Source organism: Artemia sp. Qi Xiang Cuo, chromosome 2 (assembly GCF_049724085.1).
Source record: "Artemia sp. Qi Xiang Cuo chromosome 2, ASM4972408v1, whole genome shotgun sequence".
Taxonomy (NCBI): domain Eukaryota; kingdom Metazoa; phylum Arthropoda; class Branchiopoda; order Anostraca; family Artemiidae; genus Artemia; species Artemia sp. Qi Xiang Cuo.
Genome location: NC_142795.1, coordinates 45944907 through 45967029, shown reverse-complemented (window position 1 = coordinate 45967029; position 22123 = coordinate 45944907). Strand labels below are relative to the sequence as shown.

Below are 22123 nucleotides of genomic sequence, written 5' to 3'. Positions count from 1 at the left end.
CAGGTTTTGATTTTGGCTCACCGTACATGAATAATTAAAACAAAATTTGCATATTATATTTGGTTAAATGGCTTTCTCGAAACTTGTTTAATTTTATTTACGAACGTTTTTATTAGTAATAAATATACGTAACTTAGAATTAACTTACGTAACGACCTTCTATATTCATAAATTTTTAACATGTATATTAGGGGGTTCGCCCCCTAGTCAATACCCTGCTCTTTAAACTATAGTTCAAATTTTTTTTTTTCCAGTTCTTTAAAAATGACCTCTTAATCACAATCAGTTGATCAGTTGAAAAACTTGTTTTTTTTTATTTAATTCCTGATCTTTTTCTTTAATAATGCTGGGAAATCCGGTGCCCCCTTCATAGCAATGTCCCGTCCCCCGTGACATCTTCGTTCGTGGAAAGATCCTTCCATATAGCCCCCGACCCTCTCCTTCCCCCAACTACCAGAAAAAATCTCCTCTGAAAAAGTCTGTATACTTCCCAATAACCAATACTATATGTTAACATTGAGTAAAGTTCATAACTTTCAGCCCTCCCCCTGGGGACTTTGGGGGATCAAGTCATCCTAAAAGACATTTTTATCATATTTTCGACCATGCTGAACAAAATGGCTATCTCAAAATTTTGATCGGGTGACTTTGGGATAAAAATGAGCGCGGGAGGGGGCCTAGTTGCCCTCCATTTTTTTTGGTCACTTAAAAAGGGCACTAGAACTTTTAATTTCCGTTCGAAAGAGCCCTCCCACGATATTCTAGGACCAATGAGTCGATACGATCACCCCTGGGGAAAAAAAAAAAAAAAAAAAACAAAAAAAAAAACAAAAAAAAACTCAACTCTGACATTTATTCTCGCAAAAAATGGACAAGGAAAAATATTCATATGAATTAGCCTTAAACCTTTATATTAGTGATATTTAATGCGCTGAACATTATAGTGTGATTTTTATCAGGGCTCTATTGTTTTTAGTTATTATTTCACACTTTTTTCGAAAATCAGCCAAATTTTCGCTGGCGCTTAACTTTTGATAGGTAAGATTAAACTTAATGAAACTTATATATTTGAAATCAGAATTAAAATCTGTTTCTTTTGATGTATCTATTGGTGTCAAAATCCCGTGTTTTAGAGTGTCGGTTACCATTGAGCTGCGGTCGCTCCTTACTTACAGTTTGTTACCACGAATTGTTTGAAAAGTAAGTACTTTTTAAGTTTTAAGGTATCTCCTAAACTCTAGCCTATACAGCCATATACCTTAACATAATTTTTTGAAATGTATTTGTAACCTGAAATGTATTTATAACCATCCCCCGCACTGTTCCGTATATGCAGTCCACAGAAATTAACTGTTTTTATAATATATTTTTCTTCGCTTCCCATATTATATTCAACATGAATTATAATGAATTATAATAATTATAATTAGGAGCATAGGAATTATAAATAGGAGGGACAAAACCCCCTCCTATACTAGGGACGAAAATAGGAGGGACGGAGTATTAAAATAAGAGAAAAAAGACATGGAGAAACATTCAATATTCATACATTAACATACAATAGGCCCAAAATATTCAATACTGAAGTATGAAGGAGGAGCTAAAGAAGGAGTGACATCCAAAGAAGGAGCTAATTCATAGTTGTCTTTTTTCAAAAAAAAGCTCTAACACGTTTATCGATAATGATAGTAGGATCTGCTGAATAAAAAAAAATCTTTTTCAGGTGAAATAGGGAGCGACGTTAAAACTTAAAACAAACAGAAAATATTCTCTCCCCCCCCAAAAAAAAAAAATCTTTCCGCTAGGTGTGTAGTCCAATCAAAAATACTATTTATTCTAATTAAACGGCCCTTGTGTTTGAGCATTCCTTCTTATGGAATTTGGGCAAAAATACTAACTAGCGCAAAGAGTGCTGGATTGAGGAGGGAGCATCCTCCACTCCTAAATGGAATATTTCTGTTTGTTTTGGGTTTTGAAGTCTCTCCTTACTTGCATTTGAAAAGACTTTTTTATATTTTTAATTTCTGATCATTTTTGAAATTGTATCAAGGATCCAACATGTTAGGGGGGCTGTCGCACCCCCCAGTGCTTGCTGTTTAGGCTACTTGTAAATTGATCGACAGCGTTGATTGATTGGTGTAAAAAATTGCCTGGCAAATTTCTCTGGTGCTTTTATTTTTTTTATGTATTTATATTTCTTTTTGTATCTATGTATTTATATACACATAGATATATTTATTTTATGTATTTATACATATTTCTTTTCTATATTATACATGTTTCTACATCTCCACATTTCTGGCACTTATATATAATATTTCCATATGACACTTTTATATAATATTTCCATATTCTGGCACATATTTCCTTATCTCTGGCAGTTAATTTCTTTTGGGTATTTATATTTCTTTTTGTGTTTATGTATATAGACACATAGATATATTTCTTTTATGTATTTATACATGTTTCTTTTCTGTATTATACATGTTTCTACATGTTTCCATATTTCTGGCACTTATATATAATGTTTCCATATTCTGGCACATATTTCCATATCTCTGGCACTTAATTTCTTTTGGGTATTTATATTTCTTTTTGTATCTATGTATTATGTACACATAGATATATTCCTTTTATGTATTTTTTCATATTTCTTTTGTGTATTTGTATTCGTGTTCTTATATGTAGTATTTCTTTTAACAGATGACTAAAGTAATAGAATGCGTGCAAAAAAAAAACAAAAAAAACAGAAAAATAGCTTGGATGAATTTGAAATTGACTTAAATTAGCTAATGGGAAAACATAGTTGCGAAAGTGTTTCTCCCTTTCTTTGTAAAAGGAGTGAATTTTTTCAGGTTCGTAACTTTGGTTGGATAACTTTAAATTCTAACGAATGTTTAGTTTTTGGAATTGCCAAAAAGTCTTCTGTATAACTTTATTCATACTTCTCTATAATAATTTAATGTTTAAAAAGTCATACAGAAGACTATATCATTCTCCATGTTTAAAGGAAACACAATATTTTTAATTACCTTCATTCTTATGTTCCTGGTCATCCCCAGGCCATTCAGCATGTCCCCAAGTGGTAATAGGGGAATGTCCTACAGTTATGTAGGGTATCTCCACAGGAGGCGCGGACCAAGGGGGTACCTTGTCCTTGGGGGTCCATAATAGAAACAGGGGCACCCTCGCCCGGGGTCATCAATACAGGTGAAGGAGGAAGAAGACCCCTCAAATGTACACTCAAAAGGGCTCACTGGCTTGTCCACAAGTCCCAGGAGTTACAAACCTTCTCCCAGTAATGGCTTAAATTGCATGGTGATGCAGAACACCATCGCGGGAGGATCCTGTATAGGGGGACAACTACGGCAGGGCGTAAGATCCAGATCTATGGACAACGGCCTCTGCAAAGGGTTGCCTCGACCCTTTCGGGGTACCTGCAAGACTAGGGACCTTGCGATCAAATCTATTCCCACTTGAGGTGTGGTGCCCCTCGAGGAAATTATAGCCTAGTAAACGACACAGCATTCGCACAGGATTCTGACTAATGGACAATTCTTCTGGGGTTGGTATGTTTTAACGGGCGTCTTCGGGCTGAAATACATCTTCCTAGCTAATTTATCTATCCCGTAGTAGCATAATATTTGGAGCCATAAATATATAATGAGTCGGAGTTAATAGGCTTGAGACTGTCTGTGCCGGATTTCGACTCTTCTTGATAGAAGAGCATCGCTAAGAGCTGAAAACCATGTTGTGACCAAAATGGGCCCAGGATTGCACAAAGCCTCCATTCATAGAGGTCCCAGGGACTGCTTGCTGTCCGGTTCTAAGCCGGCTTAAGCACTTCGGTGTAGACTTGAGAAGATATTTGATCCCCGTCCTGCACTGGTATCCGGGATCATTGCTTTTCCTGAGGCGAAAGTAATTTCAATCATATAAAAAACATGAAAATTGGAACTTGGAATGTTACGATGTTAAAAAATGACTATCGTAACGACAATTTGAAAGATGAATTCAGACGATTCGAACTGGATTTATTAGGAGTTTCAGAAACTCATATCCCAGGGACAGGAAGCATGAAATTAAGTGATATAGAATTTGTTTACTCAGGCAGGAAGGATGGGGTACATAGACAGGGAGTAGGGCTCATGATGAATAAGGAAGCTGCTAAGTCTTGTTTAGGCTGACAAGGTATTAATAATAGAATACTAATTGCTCATGTTATGACTAAAAAGTTCAGGGTATCATTTATACTAGTATACGCCCCTGTAGAACCGACAGACAGAGATACTAGTGACTCAGATTAATTTTAGGTCCCAGGTCCCAGGTGGAAATATGATGTTTTTACTGGGAGATTTTAACGCCCAGATTGGTATAAATAGGGATAGATGGTATCCTAGCCTAGGAAAATTTGATGTAGGAAAAGAAAACAGTAATGGATACAGACCTTTGCAAATTTGTAGGTATAATAATCTAGTTATAACCAGTACAGTGTTTAGTCATAAAATGGCCCATAAGTTAAGATGGTATAGACGTGATAGGAAAACAGCAAATCTTATTGATTACGTTATAGTAAATCGAAGATTGGCAGGATCAATACCAGATACTAGGGTTTATAGGAGTGCCGTTATTGATGTTAAAAGTAAAGATCACCATCTAGTAGTGTCAAGGGTTAATTTAAAGCTGAAATATCGTAAGGGTAACTACCTCCCGGGAAGTTATGATGTTGGTAGACTCCAGGATGAGAATTTGAGAGAAAATTTCCAGGAACAGTTGAATACTAAACTTCAGAGTTTAAAATTTGATAATGTGGGAGATGGTTGGAATAATTTTTTAAAAATAATTTGTGAAGTTGCTGAAGGTGTCTTAGGGAAGAAAGCTAAAACTGCAGCTAAGAACATTAGTGAAAAATCTTTATGTTTAATAGAAAGGAGAAAGGACTTTTTCTGGAGGCATGCGACGATTTAAGGTGGAAAGTATGGTAAAATGGGCAACCCAATTTTTTTTTTTTTTTTTTTGTGCCTGGACCTTTTTTTGTGCCTGGACCTATACTATTTAGATACACACTGCTGCATATTTACGGATAGGCTTTACTTAATACTTTCCATTTTAGGATCTGTTAGGGCTTTATTTCAAGCACACATGTTAAGTGTGCCACAGTTATTCTCTGTTTTGTACATGATTATATAATAAGTAAATGCAGTAATATTAACTAAAAGTAACTATGCTAAAAGAAAAACTAAAAAATACATCGGTTCATATCTTACCATCAGTATTCACAATAGATATGTAAGTCCAATTAAAATATTTGACAATATCTAGCATCACCTGGGCCTGGTAGTCGTCGGAAGGAACAACACGTAGGAAATATCCGTACTGACGTTTATCACTTAAAGTTCGACTTGTTGCACTGTATCCAATCTAAAGAAGGAATGTCATTTGTATTATTATTTGATGCTTGTCATTTACATTCTACCTCCATGAACAGTTAAGCAGTCAAATTTTAAGGGCAGAGGAAATTTGATTATTTTGTGCATAGATAAAACCCCCAAATTTAAATTTCGATTAGCATTGCCCTATCCTTTGTCACAAGTTTATTTCCTTACTATCATTTCTTATTGGCTCCTATAAACTTTCGCTAACCAGCATTGGTTAAGTAGATTATTTTTCAAACGAAAAGGATACTGTATGAAAAGTAAGCTCCTTACAATATGATGCCTTCTTCTATTTTTGGAGGGGCACCGTACTCAGATTTGGCAACAATTAAGTGATACGGTTAAACCTTGAAATTTTAAGCGTCAGATCTTTGCGGTTATTGGAAGTATTTACGAAATCCCGAAAATCAAATTTTTACTATACCTTCACCACAATAATTCTTTTATGCAATCTTTTTTACCATTTTTTAATAATTATTTAATAAACTACAAACCATAAAGTAGTTTTTTGAGTCAATACAAATAAAAAAGAATATCCACCAAAAGTGATATTGTATCCTATGGATGCCATACACTGCGTAAAAAAGCAACAAACACTGCCAGTACAATTTTCCATTGTAAAATAACAAACAAATTTAGAAATAAGTAAAATTATGATATGAAACTGTCAAATTTGGATCCCCAACAAGTACCGGCTAGTGGAGCAGAAGTAGGTGCATGTGTTATATCGTCGGTGAATGAAATGCGACGGCAGTTCTCGGGTTTTCTCAGGCGTTATAACCAAGTTCCACTCCCATGGCCGCCCGGCAATTCTGTAATTAACGGAAGCCAACCTAATCCCACCCCAGATAGACATTCTCCACTACCTTATTCCGTAATTCTGAAGAACCCCCTAACACGCCAGAAGAGCAAAAACAATTTCTTACGAGCATGTGCGGAGAAGACCTATTGGTCGATGAAGCTGAATTGAAAAGAAACCAATCTGAATGGCGGCTTGTTGTTAAAACGAAGGACAAGGCAGACAGCATTACTTATTCTATCAACCAGAAATCACAAAGTGTAGAAGCTAAGGTGAAATCCCCAGCTTTCATAGGCCTGATCAAAAACATTCCAACCAAACACGATGCTGACATGGTAAAAGCCTGCGTTTTAGGTTGCGAAAAGGCAGAGCAGTATGGTTTTAGTCGAACCTATAAGTTGTACTTTTCCTCATGTTATCAGCTAGATCTGGCTATGAAAAGCTCATCAAAACTAGATTTTGAACGTTTTCCGATTGAAGAATTTGTGTACCTCCCAAAACGGTACTATAATTGCCTGAAGTTTGGAAACGTTTCAGCGGCGTGCTCTGCTCCCCAGATTTGTCGACGTTGCGGTGTCCAAAGCCATACGTCAAATTCTAGTACCCCATACACGGAACCAATTGGATGCGCAAAATGTAAGTCGAAAAAACATACATGTCAGTCATTCCAATGCCCCGAGATGAAAAAGCAAATTGGAAAACCAAAACGCTCCGATGAATAAACAGAATACAAGGATTGTGTCTTGGAATATGAATGAAGGTGAGTTTCACAAAATCCCTGTAATTGAAGAACTATGTCAGCGAATAGATATTCTGTGCATCCAAGAACACTTACTGACAAATGATAACCTCAGCCTACTCAAATTTTCGGACAATCCTAAATTTTATTTTGTACCAGCAAAGTCTCGTCAACATGGGAGGCCCTCTGTTGGACTAGATATCGTATATAGTTCTGCTGTTGATCCCGAGAGTCTTCATGCAGCTGAAAAGCTCGCACTGCGGAGGAGTGCGAAGAAGAAATCCATTTGGGTGATTCGGCTGGGAAACCATCTGAGAGTATTGCTTACCTTGGTTTACCAATCGGTCGAAGTCTCCACTCCTCCGGGACGCTGCTTACACGCCAAGTAGAAGTGAAAATCCGGATTATGTACGGGTCAATTATTGGTAATAGACATCGGTTCTGCCGTAAATATCTTGCGTCACTGTATAATGCCATTACCCTTCCACATGTACTGTATATTGCACCTTTTTGGAAATAACTGTCGTCCGCTCAGTGTGCAAAAGTAAGAGTTCTGTTTTTTCGATTCGCAAAGTTCCTTTTGAGACTTCCACCATGGGCAAGTAACTCCTATATCATGCGTAATTATGGTGTATCCAATCCAACAGTCTGCTAACCGTGTCGCCGAGAATTTTCTAAAAAAAACACTAAGGGAAGAGCGAACCCGTTGCTAGCCATCCTGTGCCAGTAGTTTTGCTAATGTACATCAAATGTGTTTGGTGATGTTCCCTACTGTGACTTTTTTTTCTTTGTTATACACCGTTTTAATTCAATGGGAATTTTCGAGAAATGAATTTACTTACTTAATTACTTTACTGTTGGGTAGGTATACATCTAAGAAAAATCAAGATCTAAATAGGTAGGCTGTTTTGTTCCAATAAATGGTTTATTTTTCTGTTAACAAGCTATGAATTCACAGCCACTTTGAATAAATTAAAGCGCACAGATATTGAATCCTAGCCTCGACAGACGTATGCCCAAAATAAAAACATTAGCTGCAGAAATAGAATTTTTGATGAGAAAAAAAGAAAAAAAAGAATCTATAGAAATTGACCACTAATTGCCATATGTTATACTTCTTCGGGCGAATTATCACACTTTCCAGCACAAGCACACAAAACATCACAAAATCAATGAAGACATTTACAGTTCTTGGTGTAATTTTCGCTACACTCGCAAAAGAGTTGTTAAAATCCCAACGGAAGCGAGGAAGTGCTCGAAACAACAGGAACAACATCTTGTCCAGAAATTTCATCCATAACTCAAAGAGCAGACATGTGTTGCAATCATTGAGGTATTCCAGATTGCAAGCTGATAGTAAGAACGCTTACAATGTCCCACAAACGCTCCCTCTGTAGGAGGCAACACTTTTTTTAGCTCGTTCTAACTCGGGTTTAAGTGTACTCGTAAACCACTGAGGGAAAACTGATTAGGATCCCTTGCATAAGCGCTTATTATCAGATTTCTCGCAACACCTTGGAAGGAGAACATACTGGTTTTTGTGAAGATTTCATCGCTCAACTGCATTGCACACTAAATCTCCATGTATAGACCGCTCTTCTTGGTGGAGACTAAGAATGTTCGTTTTCCTTTGGAGAAAAATTAATTCGTTGCATCACACCCCGAAATGTAGTGAAGAAACACCAGGGAGTGTAACATTTGCTTCTCCGTTCTCGTGAACTAAAGATCAGTGGAGACATAATAATTGAGAAACTTCACGGGGAGTTGAGGCACAACATTCTCCCCAGGGAAAATGTTAAGGGGACGAGGGAATTGGTCCGTTTGTTTCACAACTTACACCAGTATCATTAGCACAAATAGTCACTCTTTCAAAGCCGTTCCTGAAGAAAAAGGCACCGTGCGGAGCCATTCTGGTGTCCAGTTCCTCATGTCTGCTGTACAGAAATTCCTTGAACTGAGCGACTCAACATCATTCTCTCTTCAAATCCTCCAGATAGCCATATACGCAAGGTGTCGGCAGTACTTAAGCTGTTTATTTAGTCAAATCTATTTGCTTCTCATTTTTCATAAACTGCTTTCATCAAATTTGCTTTGCTCTTCGTATTTGCAACAATCTTTGTCAAGTTTTTGATTTTTGAGCTCGCCGAGAAGGAGTAGACTGTCGAGCAGTGGCCACGCAACTGATGACACCCACTACAGTTCCTCAGATATATACTGCCATCATTTGGATCAGTGTGACCAAACATTCCGCTCTATACCTGTCACCCACGATTCCTGTACAGTATGAATAGTATGCTAATAATAAATTATTTCTTTGAACATCTTCAGCAATAATAAATATTTGAATAACCCTCATTTAACTAGGCAACCTTTAATAAAACATTTTCAGGAAGAAATTGAGAACGGACAAGTACGGGCATTAAATTGTTGGTACCATAAATTTTTTTCAGTTAACGTCTGTATTACATACTTCTTTTCTTTGACAGTTAGTCAGTCCTTTGTTGGCTTTGAAATCTTCGATTACCAACAAAGAGATGAAATTCACGTTTGGGCAATAAGATCGCATTGATAGGAAGAAAACTAATGTATGATAAAAAAAAGAATTAGTCCTGCAGTGGGACAGCAGGAATGATCTCTTCTGGGCAATGCGGAGACGTAGTTCGAGCTCAGCTGGAGCAAGCCACTCCAGGTCCCAGAACTTGATTCTAGTGATGAAATAATGCAAAAGCATTTCAATAATAATCCAAAAAAAATGAAGAAAAGGAAGGAAACAAAAATGAAACTAAAAGAAAAAAAGAATGAATACCCACAGAAAAATATGTTTAGTTAAGATTTTTAGAGCAGAATACATTTAGAGGGCTATTTTTTCTGGGAAAGTTTAATAGGATTTTTACAGAATTTTTATTAGTAATTGTAATCAACTAAATAACAGTAGGATTAAAGTTGGGCCTAATAGCACATGTGTTATAGCATATTTAGTTTTCAATCATTATCTGATCATTATCATTTTGATCAATATAGTGCAAAATATTAGACCAAAACTAGGATGAGCCCTTCATTATTGAGCTAGTCCAGTTCAAAAGAAAGTTAATTTTGCAATACATCGTATTATCGTGTTTATAATTTTTTTAGTGTCTGGGCTAATTTTGTTGAATAAATGTTTAGATCATGTCTAGTGCAATTACAATGCCACATTTTGACATTGATTTGGATGACCTATGTTCATAACACAAAGTTCCTTCTGAGAGAAAGACAGCTCTCAATTCTGAAAAGACATACTAAAAATCAGTTAAAGTATAAACTAATATTTTTAATTTGTTTTGCACAAACCTGTGGAATGTGGAAAAGCTGAAGTAGATTCTGGACCTGTATAGCCTCTGAGCTGGATGCTGGACCAACAACACCAATAAAGTTGCGCTTCTTTGATGTGTTCTGCCAGGAAAAAATATTTTTTTAGGGAACAAAATTTATACTTGTGCCTATAACAATAAAGAGTTAGTCACCGAAAAAAATCAAACCAAAAACAGGGAGACACAAAAGTGAAAAGCAAATAGCGAACCTGTGACAAGTGATGAACCTGAGAAAATTTGTTTGATTTCAGTCAATGAAATGCAATTCTTTCCTTATAGAAAATTTAGTTAGAAGTCAAAAACAGAAGTATGTATTTGTCTTGATTTATGTTATGTATCTTTTACAACATGAAAATACTTAATTATATATATGAGATGGGCTGCCCACTCCTCAATCTCTCACTCTTTCTCCTAAAATTTGACTTTTGTCCCAATTCTTTAAGAACGACTGCTGAAACACAAGGGCCGTTGAATTGGAATAAGAAGCTTTTTAAAGCACAAAATTTTTAGCGTAACTAGCCAGGAATTGAGGAAGCGGTAGCCGCATCAGAGACGGAATAAGTTTTGATGATGTCCTTCACTTTCATCGGGAAGAGCAAGCTTTTTCTATTGTTTAATATCATTCAAGGACATGGCCTTCATTTAAGCTTTTCTATTAGCTGAAACAAGTAATAGGTCGTAATCATGGTTGAAGCGGTAGCTACAACCTAGAAAAGGACGACCCTACCACTACTACCACTACTAATAACAACTCATCATAGCACCAAGCCGCTTGAGGCCAACACAATTGCACACACTCCACCTCCATCCCAATCTGTTCATTACCTCCCTCTATACACCCTCACAGGAAGTTCGCATCCCCCTTAAATGTCTCTTAACGACATTCTCCCACCCCAACCGTGGACAGCCTGTTTTGTGTTTAGCCCTAGATGGTTGGCTGAAAAGGACAATCTTTGGCAATCTGTCATCCTTCATCTGCGGAACGTGCCCTAGCCATCTCAGCCTTTTTCTCATTATTGCCCTATAAAGTGGGATTGATTAATTGGAAAATATTTATCAAATCTTCCTCCGTTTTTTTGGAGCGCCCATGCTTCAGAACTATATTTCACTACTGCCATCACTGGTTCACAGACATATCTTCCTTTTCCTACTTTTCTACTTTTAGCCTATTCTACTTTTAACATATTAGCAGTGTCCACTATCTTTATTAATAATTAAATAAAAAAATCAATTTTTTTTAACTGAAATTAAGGAGTGACATTAAAACTTAAAACAAACAGAAATTATTCCGTATATGAAAGGGGCTGTCCCCTCCTCAACGCCCCGCTCTTTACGCTAAAATTAGATTCTTTCCCACAACTCTATTTTATAAAACAATAGAAAACTTTAGCGTAAAGAGCGAGGCGTTGAGGAGGGGACAACCCCTATCATATACGGAATAATTTCTTTTCGTTACCTTACTTTCAGTTAAAAAAAATATTTTTTTATATTTAATTTTTGAACGTATTTGAATTAATGAAGGTTTTGATTTTAGCTCACCGTACATAAATAATTAAAACAAAACTTACATATTAAGCTTACTTTTATTTTATTAAGTGATTAATTGAGAAGTGCCTAGGTTGTCAAACAGCTTTGGTCCTTAGTTTTATAGATTATGAGCAAGTGTTCAATTCTGTTGATAGAACAGGTTTAGCAAAGGTTTTATTCTTGTATGGTATACCAGACAAATACATTAAAGTGATTAGTGCGATATACGAGAATAACACTGCTGCGGTTAAGGTAGGAAATGAGGTTAGCAGTTGGTTTTGTATTAAATCAGGAATTAGGTAGTGTTGTGTTCTATATCCTTTTATATGGATTATTTTGCTGGATTTTGTATTAAGGAGCACAGGAAAGGCAATGGGAGACCACGGAATCAAATGGGGAGGAAAAATTCTCCTAGACTTAGATTATGCTGATGATTTAAGCATCCTAGAGGAAAGTGTGAGCAAAATGAAAGAACTTTTAGTGGTTTTGCGAGTTCAGGGTGCTAGAATAGGTTTGAAAATTAATGTTAAGAAGACTAAGTCACTAAGGATAGGAATAAGTGAAGATGAAAAGGTGACGTTGGGTAATGAAGAGATTGATCAAGTTGGCAGCTTCACTTACCTTGGTAGTATTATAAGTAAAGTTGGTGGGAGCAGTGAAGATGTTAAAAGAAGAATAGCCAAGGCTCAGGGTGTTTTTTCACAATTAAAAAAAGTTTGGAAGAATAGGAAGATAAGTCTGCAAATCAAGATATCTGAAGCATGGGCGCTTCGAAAAGCGGATGAAGATTTGCTAGATGTTTTCCAGAGAAATTGCTTAAGGGTTGTTCTGGGTACCCGGCTGACTGGCCGTATTTCAAACAATAGGCTGTACGAAAAATGTGGGTTAATACCGCTCTCTAGGGCTATAATGAAAGAAAGGTTGAGATGGCTAGGGTATGTTACGCGGATGAAGGATGACAGATTGCCGAAGATTGTTCTTTTCGACCAACCGTCTAAGGCTAAACGGAAAGCAGGTCGTCCTCGTCTGGGGTGGGAGGATGTCATAACGAAATATTTAGAGAAAATGGGAACTTCGTTGGAGGGTGTAAAAAGGGAGGCTTTGAATAGATTGGGATGGAGAAGGAACTTGCGTAGCTGTGTTGACCTCAGGCGGCTTGGTGCAACGGTGAGTTGTTAGTATTAGTAGTAGTATTTGGTTAAATGGCTTTCTCGAAAGTTATTTAATTTTATTTACGAACGTTTTTATTAGTAATAAATATACGTAACTTCCGAATTAACTTACGTAACGAACTTCTATATTACGTAACGAACTTCTATTTTATGCGTATATTAGGGAGTTCATCCCCTAGTCAATACTTTGTTCTTTACGCTAAATTTCGAATTTGTTCCAATTCTTTAAAAATGACCCCTTAATCACAAAGGCCGTTAATTAGAATAAATAACTTTTATGAAACTACTAAAAAATCTTTGGCTTAAAGAGCAAGGTAGGGGGCGAACCCAATCACGTACGTAATAATTTCTGTTCGTTTTAAGTTTTGAAGTGCTCCTTACTTTCAGTTGAAAAACATTTCTTATATTTAATTTCTGATAAATTTTTTTTAATGCTGGGAAATCCGGTGCCCCTTCATAGCAATCCCTTCCCCCGTGAAAACTTCCTACATGGAAAGATCCTCCCAAGTAGCTCCCGACTCCCCCCCCCATCACCACCAGAAAAAAAAATCCTAAAAATGTCTGTATACAGGAGGGGGAGGAGGGGACAGCCCCTTTCATATACAGAATAATTTCTGTTCGTTTTAAATTTTGGTGTTACTCCTTACTTTTAGTGTAAAAACTTTTGGGTTTTTTTTATTTTTATTTCTGATCGTTTTTTAAATAATGCTGGGAAATCCGGTGCCCCCTTCATAGCAATGTCCCATTTCTGATGAAAACTTCCTCCATGGAAAGATCCTCCCACATAACCCCCGACTCCCCCACCCCAACTAACTGAAAATCCCTCCCTGAAAACGTCTGTATACTTCCCAATAACCAATATTATATGTAAAGATTGGGTAAAGTTCATAGCTTTCAGCCCTCTTCCTGGGGATTTTGGGGGATTAAGTCATCCTAAAAGACATAGCTATAATATTTTCGACCATACTGAACAAAACGGCTGTCTTAAAATTCAAAATCTGTTCAAATGAGCCCTCCCACGATATTCTAGGACCACTGGGTCTATACGATCACCCCTGGGAAAAAAACTAAAAAACAAATAAACACGCATCTGTGATCTTTCTTCTGGCAAAAAAATACCAAATTTCACATTTTTGTAGATATGAGCTTGAAACTTCTACAGTAAGGTTCTCTGATACACTGAATCTGATAGTTTGATTATCGTTAAGGTTATGTCAATTTTAGGGTGTGTTCCCCCCTTTTTTCAAAAATGAGGCAAAGTTTTTCAGGCGCGTAATTTTGATGGGTAGGACTAAACTTGATGACTCTTACATATTTGAAATCAGCATTAGAATCTGATTCTTTCGATGTATCTATTGGTATCAAAATTCCGTTTTTTAGAGTTTCGGTTACTGTTGAGCCAGGTCGCTCCATGCTTACAGTTCGTTACCACGAACTGTTTGATACTACCAAGATAAATGAAGATGTCCACTTGATCAATCTTTTCGTTACCCAAGGTCACTTTTCCATCTTCACTTATTCCTAGCCTTAGCGACTTAGTCTTATTAACATATTTTTTAAGCCCATTCAAGCACCCTAAACTTGCAGAACCTCTAAAAGTTCATTCATTTAGCTCTCGAATTGTTTGAATCAAGCGGTTGCTCATAGTCTATAAAACTCAGGACCAAAGGTGTTTTATGACTTAGGCACTTCTTAATTATAAACTTAAGAGTGAAAATGGGGTCGACACACCCTCTACTTCTCCTGAAACCACACTTTTCTTCTCTTGATAGAATCTGCGGCGTCTGTGGCCTATTATGCAGTAACTACCTTTCTCCCGGAAGGTAATTGCCCTTCCGAAATTTCACCTTTAATTTAACCATAAACACTACTAGATGGGGATATTTACTTTTAACATCAATTACAGCACTCCTATATACCCTAGTATCTTGTACTGATTCTGCCAACCAGTCTTCGGTTTCAGAGGCAACGCTATAGCGTTGCCTATAGTAAATTTTTTTTTTTTTTTTTTTGCTCAAAGACACTTCATATGGCAGAGGTGGTCGTAGAATCTTCAAAGGGGGCTGATTCGATTAGAAATTGGAAGTTTAGTGCTCTTTTTAAGAATCAAAAATGATCAAAGAGCAACTAGCTCTCCTCCCACACCCTTTTTCCCCAAATGCAGCCCATAAAAATTTTGAGATATCCATTTTGTTAAAAATAGTTCAAAGATCAGATAAAAAAAAAAACAAGGTTGACACAACCTGCAGGACCCGGGGCCAGACGTAATAAGTTAAGCCCTCGGGGCATATATGGATCTTATGCAAGGGGGCTCGTTAAAACTTCAGTGGGGGCTCATTTGATTGGAAATTGAAAGTTCAAGTTCACTTTTTATGAGTCAAAAGAGAAAATAAATGCTCGGAAGGCAACAAGCCCCCCCCCCCACGCCTTTTCCCCCTAAACTCATCCGATAAAACTTTGGTATAGCCATTTTGTTAAAAATAGTTCAAACACCAGATAATAAAAGCTCTGGAGTCGACACAACCCCCAGAACCCGGGGGCAAGTGTTTTAAGTTGTGCCCCTGGGGCATATAAAGTTTTCATGTAAGGGATGGTCGTTTGAACTACAGAGGTGTCCCATTTAATTAGAAATTAAGAGTTCAACTTAACTTTTGAAAATTCAAAAGTGGTTGGAGGGTATCAACCCCTCCCCCCCGCACCCCGTCTTTTCCCCAAATGTATCAGATCAAAATTTTGCGATAGCCAGTTTGTTTGATATAGTCCAACAATCAGATAACAATTTTGTGACCAACTTACCCCCCCCCACCCCCTGAGCCTGGGGGAAGGGTTTTAAATTGTGTCTCTTGAGCATAAAAGTCTTTCAAACAGTTCGTGGTAACGAACTGTAAGTAAGGAGCGACCCGGCTCAATGGTAACCGAAAGTCTAAAAAACAGAATTTTGATATCAATAGATACATCAAAAGAATTAGATTTTATTGCTGATTTCAAATATATAAGTTTCATCAAGTTTAATCTAACCTATCAAAAGTTACGTGCCTGAGAAAATTTGGCTGACTTTAGAAAAAAGGGAGAAAGACCCCCTAAAAAATATAGAACCTTAATGAAAATCACACCATCACATTCAGCGTATAAGAGAACCCTACTGCAGAGGTTTCAAGCACCAAAATGTGGAATTTTACATTTTTTTTTGCCAGAAAAAAAATCACGGATGCGTGTTTATTTATGTTTTTGTTTTTTTTTTTCCCACGGGTGATCGTATCGACCCAGTAATCCTAGAATATCTTAGGAGGGCTCATTCGAACGGAAATTGAAAGTTCTAGTTTTCTTTTTAAGAGACCGAAAAATTAGAGGGCAACTAGGCCCACTCCCATGCTCATTTTTTCCCCAAAGTCACCCGATCAAAATTTTGAAATAACCATTTTGTTCAGCATGGTCGAATATATGATAAATACGTCTTTTAGGATGACTTAATCCCCCGAAGTCTCCAGGGGGAGGGCTGAAAGTTATGAACTTTATCCCATGTTAACATGTAGTATTGGTTATTGGGGAGTTTACAGACGTTTTCAGGGGGGATTTTTTCTGGTAGGTGGGAAATGGGGAGTTGGGTCGGGGGCTATGTGGGAGGATGTTTCCATGAAGGAAGTTTTCATGGAGGAAGGGACATTGCTATGAAGGGGCGCCAGATTTCCCATCATTATTAAAGAAAAATATCAGAAATTAAATAAAAAAAAAAAAGTTTTTCAACTGAAAGTAAAGAGTAACATCAAAACTTAAATAGAACAGAAAATATTACGTATATGATTGGGTCCGCCCCCTAGTCCAAACCTCTCTCTTTAAGCCAAAGATTTTTTAGTACTTTCATAAGAGATATTTATTCTAATTAATGGCCTTTGTGATTAAGGGGTCATTTTTAAAGAATTGGGACAAAATTCGAACTTTAGCTTAAAGAGCAAGAGCAAGGTAGTTACGTATATTAGAGGGGTGAACCCTCTAATATACGTATTAAAAATCTATGAATATAGAAGTTCATTACGTAAATTAATTCGTAAGTTACGTATATTTATTACTAATAAAAACGTTCTTAAATAAAATTAAACAAGTATCAAGAAAGCCATTTAACCAAATAAAAGTAAAATTAATATGCAAATTTTTTTCAATTATTTGTGTACGGTGAGCTAAAATCAAAACCTGCGTTAATTCAAAAATGTTCAAAAATTAAATAAAAAAAACAAGTTTTTTTAACTGAAAGTAAGGAACGACGTTAAAACTTAAAACGAACAGAAATTATCCCGTATATGAAAGGGGCTGTCCCCTCCTCAACGCCAAGCTCTTTACGCTAAAGTTTGACTTTCTCACAACTCTATTTTTTTAAACAATAAAAAACTTTAGCGTAAAGAGTGAGGCGTTGAGGAGGGGACAGTCCCTTTCATATACGGGATAATTTCTGTACGTTTTAAGTTTTAACGTCGTTCCTTACTTTCAGTTAAAAAAAACTTCTTTTTTTTCTTTTTATGGAAGAGGTGGTCCTATAAACTTCAGATGGGACTCAAATGATTAGAAGTTGAAACTTCTTATTCGCTTTTTCAGAGACGAAAGTGATGCGATGGCAACAATCCCCCCCCCCCTCATCAACCCTCTTTTCCCCAAATGCTTCCGAAGGTAAGAATTGAAAAGAACTAGTAAAATTAAACTGAACATTTGATATATAATGATATTAATCGCTGAAAGCTCATCAGTTCAATATTTAATTTTACTGTAATTCTTATGTTTATTTTCTATTTTGTAAATAGTGCAAGAGATAATATTTGTAATATAATTCGTTTTCAGAAAAGCGCGGATGACACAGTAGGTTCTAGACTTTTACTCTTAAGATAAGATAAGATAAGATTAGTTTTATTCTTCATTAAATACACATATAATATTACATGTTATTAATCCCTCAAAGGCTCATTGGCCTGTACAAAGAGGGACGACATATGAATTACATACTCAGAGATAAAAAACAAAAGAAAATTTAAAATGATCACTTACTCACATATGAAGGAGAAGAAAAGAAAATATAGATAAACTGGAAACTATAGAAAAAATTAGAATAAATAAACTAAATTTATTAAGGAGGCAAAACCCAAACTCTTGTTTGTAGTGACTTTTGTTCGTTTTAAGCTTCATTTGCATATTAAATTTAAGCTTTACTCGTTTTAAGATTTACGTATTTATTTATGTTAGTACCTTTTGTATATTTTTTGCTATTATTGTTTATTTAATTTTTGTTTGTTTTGGGTTTCTTTTATGCTTCAATCGCAAAATATTTTTGTTCATTTCAAGTGTTCATTTGCGTATTCAATTTAAGCTCTACTCGTTTTAAGATTTATTTATTCAGTGATACTAGTACCCTTTTATGTTTTTTGCTATGATTGTTTATTTAATTTCTGTTCATTTTGGGTTCCATTTCTTCTTTAATTGTAATTTCTGGTCTTTTTTTTCCTTTGAGTTATCTTAGGTTTCTATTTCTTCAGATCTTGAGTTTAATATGGCCTTTACTTTTCTTTAAAAAACTTCTTTTTTGAATTTTTCTTTTATTTATACAATACCATAATCAATAAGGTTCGTTGTCTTACCATCATGTGAATACTTAAGTAACTTATGTGCCACTTTATGACCAAATACTGTATTGGTTATAACTAGACTATTTAAAAAACTGGAGCAGGCTGTAGCCATTACTGTTTTCTTTTCCTACACCAAAGTTACCTAGGCTAGGACACTATCTATCCGTATTTCTACCGATCTGGGAGTTAAAATCTCCTAATAAAACACCCAATTTCCACCTGGGATCCTGTTTATTTGTTCATCCAACTGTAAGTAAAATTCATCTGAGTCACTACTAAAACAACATGGTTTTCAGCACTTAGCCGTGCTCTTCCATCAACAAGAGTCAAAACCCTGAACAGAACAATATCAAGCTTATTACCTCCGACTCCTTATATATTCATGCCTACAAATATTATGCTACTACGGGGAGGCAGCCCATAGTAGGTAAATTAGCCAGAAAAAAATGTTTATGCCCGAAAACGCCCACCATAGCAGACCAAGCCCAGAAGAATTATCCATTAATCCGAATGCTGTACGAATGTTGTATCGTTTCCTACTCCATAATTTCCTAGAGGGACGCCACTCCTCAAGCGGGAATAGAGTTGACCAAAAGGTCCCCAGTCTAGCAGATATCCAGACAGGGTCTAGGCATCCCTTTGCATAGGCCGTTGTCTATAGATCTGAATCTTACGCCCTGTCTTAGGTGTCGTACTATAGAAGGTCCTCCCGCGATGGATTTTTGCGTCATCATGCGATGTAACCCATTGCTGGGAGAAGGTATGTATTTCAATGGACGTGTCCACATGCCGGTGGGCCCTGCTGAGTTCACTTCCTCCTCCGCCTGTATTTAAGGGTCCCGGTCTTTATTATGGACCCCAAAGCATGCCCCAGTTTCTATTATGGACCACCCGGAAATAGGTCCCACCTTGGTCCAAGCCTCCTATAGAGGTATCCTACATATCTGTAGGTCGTTTCCATACCCACCACCTAGCGACACGCTGAGTGGGCTGGGGGAGGCTTCTACTAAGCAGTAGACTCATTAAGACAAACCTCAGCCAATAGTAACCCAAAACTGATTATTTGAAAACCATATTGGATCAAAGTATAATCTATGAAAGCAAGGACTATAGGGATCCAATGATTCAGGAACTTCTCAATTATTCATTTAAGAGTGAATATTTGGTCAATACATAAGCTACTCTTCCTCGAACTATATTTTCCTTTTCTTGAAACTTAATCTACACCTCCTCTTAATCCATCAAGTATTATCTTGATATACTCAGTAATTGGATTTCTACAGAAATCAGGCTAATGCCTCTCTAACTACTATAGTAGCTTGTATTACCTTTCTGATAAAGGGTATTAAGTAATTTTTTTCATAAGACCTGTATGTAATTCCCATTTTTTCAAAATTCATATTTCTATAATCCTCATTTCTATAATTCATAATCCTCATGTTTCAGCAATACATCTTTAATTCACAATCCTTATGTTTCAATAGTTCACTTACCACGAAAACTATTACCCCTAAGAACACACCTCAAAACTTATTATTTTTCAATCCGTAGGCAATATCAATGACTTCTCCTCGCAAAATAAATTGTCTCAAAATTGTTTTAAATCTCTTCTATATCATTTCCTACAGCTTTATAACGGTTTAACAAACTCTGAAAATATTGTACCAATCTCTCTGTAACATTTTCCCTCTCACTAGTTGAGGCACGGTCCCGATTTTAGCTGAGACAAGGCCAGACTTACTACTTCCTGTCAATTTCTTAACATGTCAATACAGTATTTTAATAATTATGTCGCCTTGCTGCATCTTCCAGATCCTCGGCAATTTTAGCAATGTTCTACAGAAAAGCTATAACTAGACATGTTCATCGCAACCTAGTGACGCAACCGAGTGATTATCTAATGCAACTAAAATAAAGCCCTTGCGGTCGATTGTCCGATTTTTTTTTTTTTTTTTTTTTACCTTCGTCAGAGAAAAATCTTTGGTTTTTGAACTAACATTATAAGGCCAAATGAAACAAAAAAATCTTAAGAAATTAGTTTAAATGATCTTATAAAAGTATACTAAAAAGGATCAACTTTATATGTGGCTGACAGTTAATAAAGAACATCAATTTGACGAAATATTTCTTCTCCCTGGAGAATGCTATGGCTTTTGGTCCACCCTTAAATAGTTAATCATGGTAGAAACAATAACATTCTCCCATTAAAGTATATTTATTTTATGTATTCATATTAACCTTGTAGAGGCATTCTTCAAGAAGGCCATCTTCAGGTAGTCCATCATCACCAAGTGGTATCTCGTCTTTTATGAACTGGAGACTTTGACCGAGGGCAAAGGAAGTATACCAGCAAGTATCACGGATTTCCACGCCCAGGGTAACGTTTGGAAGCAGTACTGGATCGTTATTAATAGCGTCTATAGCCTAAAATGAAAAAAAAAATTTCAATTGCTCCCTATAAAGGAACAAGCATTAAAGAAGAGGCAGATATGGATTTGTTTTCACAATGGTTGATTGCACATAATTTCAGGAGGAAGGCTTTGAAACAAATTGTTAAACACAATTCCTTACGAACAAGGGGCTATTTTTTAGTTTATTTTAGAAATATTCCGATATATTTTATGTAATAGCAGAACTGAAAAATAAATGTCAGTTCTTTTGTAAACCTTCTGATTAAAGGCTGTTAATGAATTTTTCCATAGGAGTGGCAGCAATTCGATGTTGGAAGGAATCAAAAACCAAATCCTGATCACTGGCGAAGCGGACTAAATTGTCGTTGCACCTGCTTTTATCAAATCGTTCGATCAAAAAAGGAAAAGCCATAAAAGTGATAACGATTACAAATATTCATTGCTTATAATAGCAAACTCGCAATCCTTTTATAGCGTCAGCTGCTTTTTATCAAATCTGTCAAGCAAAAAAGTCATTAAGGCTTAAGGATTACAAATTTACATGATTTATAATAGCAAACTCACGAATCTATTTTTGAGAGCATTTCCATTTGTAAAAAAGAAAATAGACTATTAAAATGAGCAGAGCGCCAAGATTTCTTGAAATATTTCATATAGTTCCAAACAATACCTTCTTGAATAGCTTAATCTAGTGTCAGCTGCCTATTTTTTCAAACCCACCAGATATAAAAAAAAAGTAATAAAGGTCGTAACTATAAATATACAATTTACCTAAAAGTAATAAAGGTGTTATAACTATTTATGATCTGTAGTAGCAAACTTAAGATTTGAAATTTGACCGTTTTATTGAAAAAAAAAATAGACTACCAAAGTCAACAAAATGACAAGATTTTCTTGTTGAATATTGTTGACACTTCAGTCGAACACGACAATATTGGGTTTAGCATCATAAACCCGTTGTTTATGTGTCCCTGTACCTATCTTATTAAACGAGAATTAAGTTTCCATAGTTAAGGTTGCATCGAATTCGCATACCAATTTCCTCGGCTTTAAAATACCCCATACTTGTTACAAACTCGGCAAG

At 36.2% G+C, this 22123-nt stretch overlaps 1 protein-coding gene across 1 annotated transcript in view; it reads right to left on the bottom strand.

The window, feature by feature from the left end:
* Positions 1-22123, bottom strand: part of LOC148955282 (metabotropic glutamate receptor 5-like) — a 412763-nt gene that overhangs the window by 360315 nt on the left and 30325 nt on the right. The window contains exons 2-4 of the mRNA XM_089106900.1: positions 20867-21052; positions 10304-10405; positions 5268-5421 (exon numbers count right to left, since the gene is read on the bottom strand). Coding sequence (XP_088963026.1) covers positions 5268-5421; positions 10304-10405; positions 20867-21052 — 442 coding nt within the window. The remainder of the gene's footprint in view (positions 1-5267; positions 5422-10303; positions 10406-20866; positions 21053-22123) is intronic.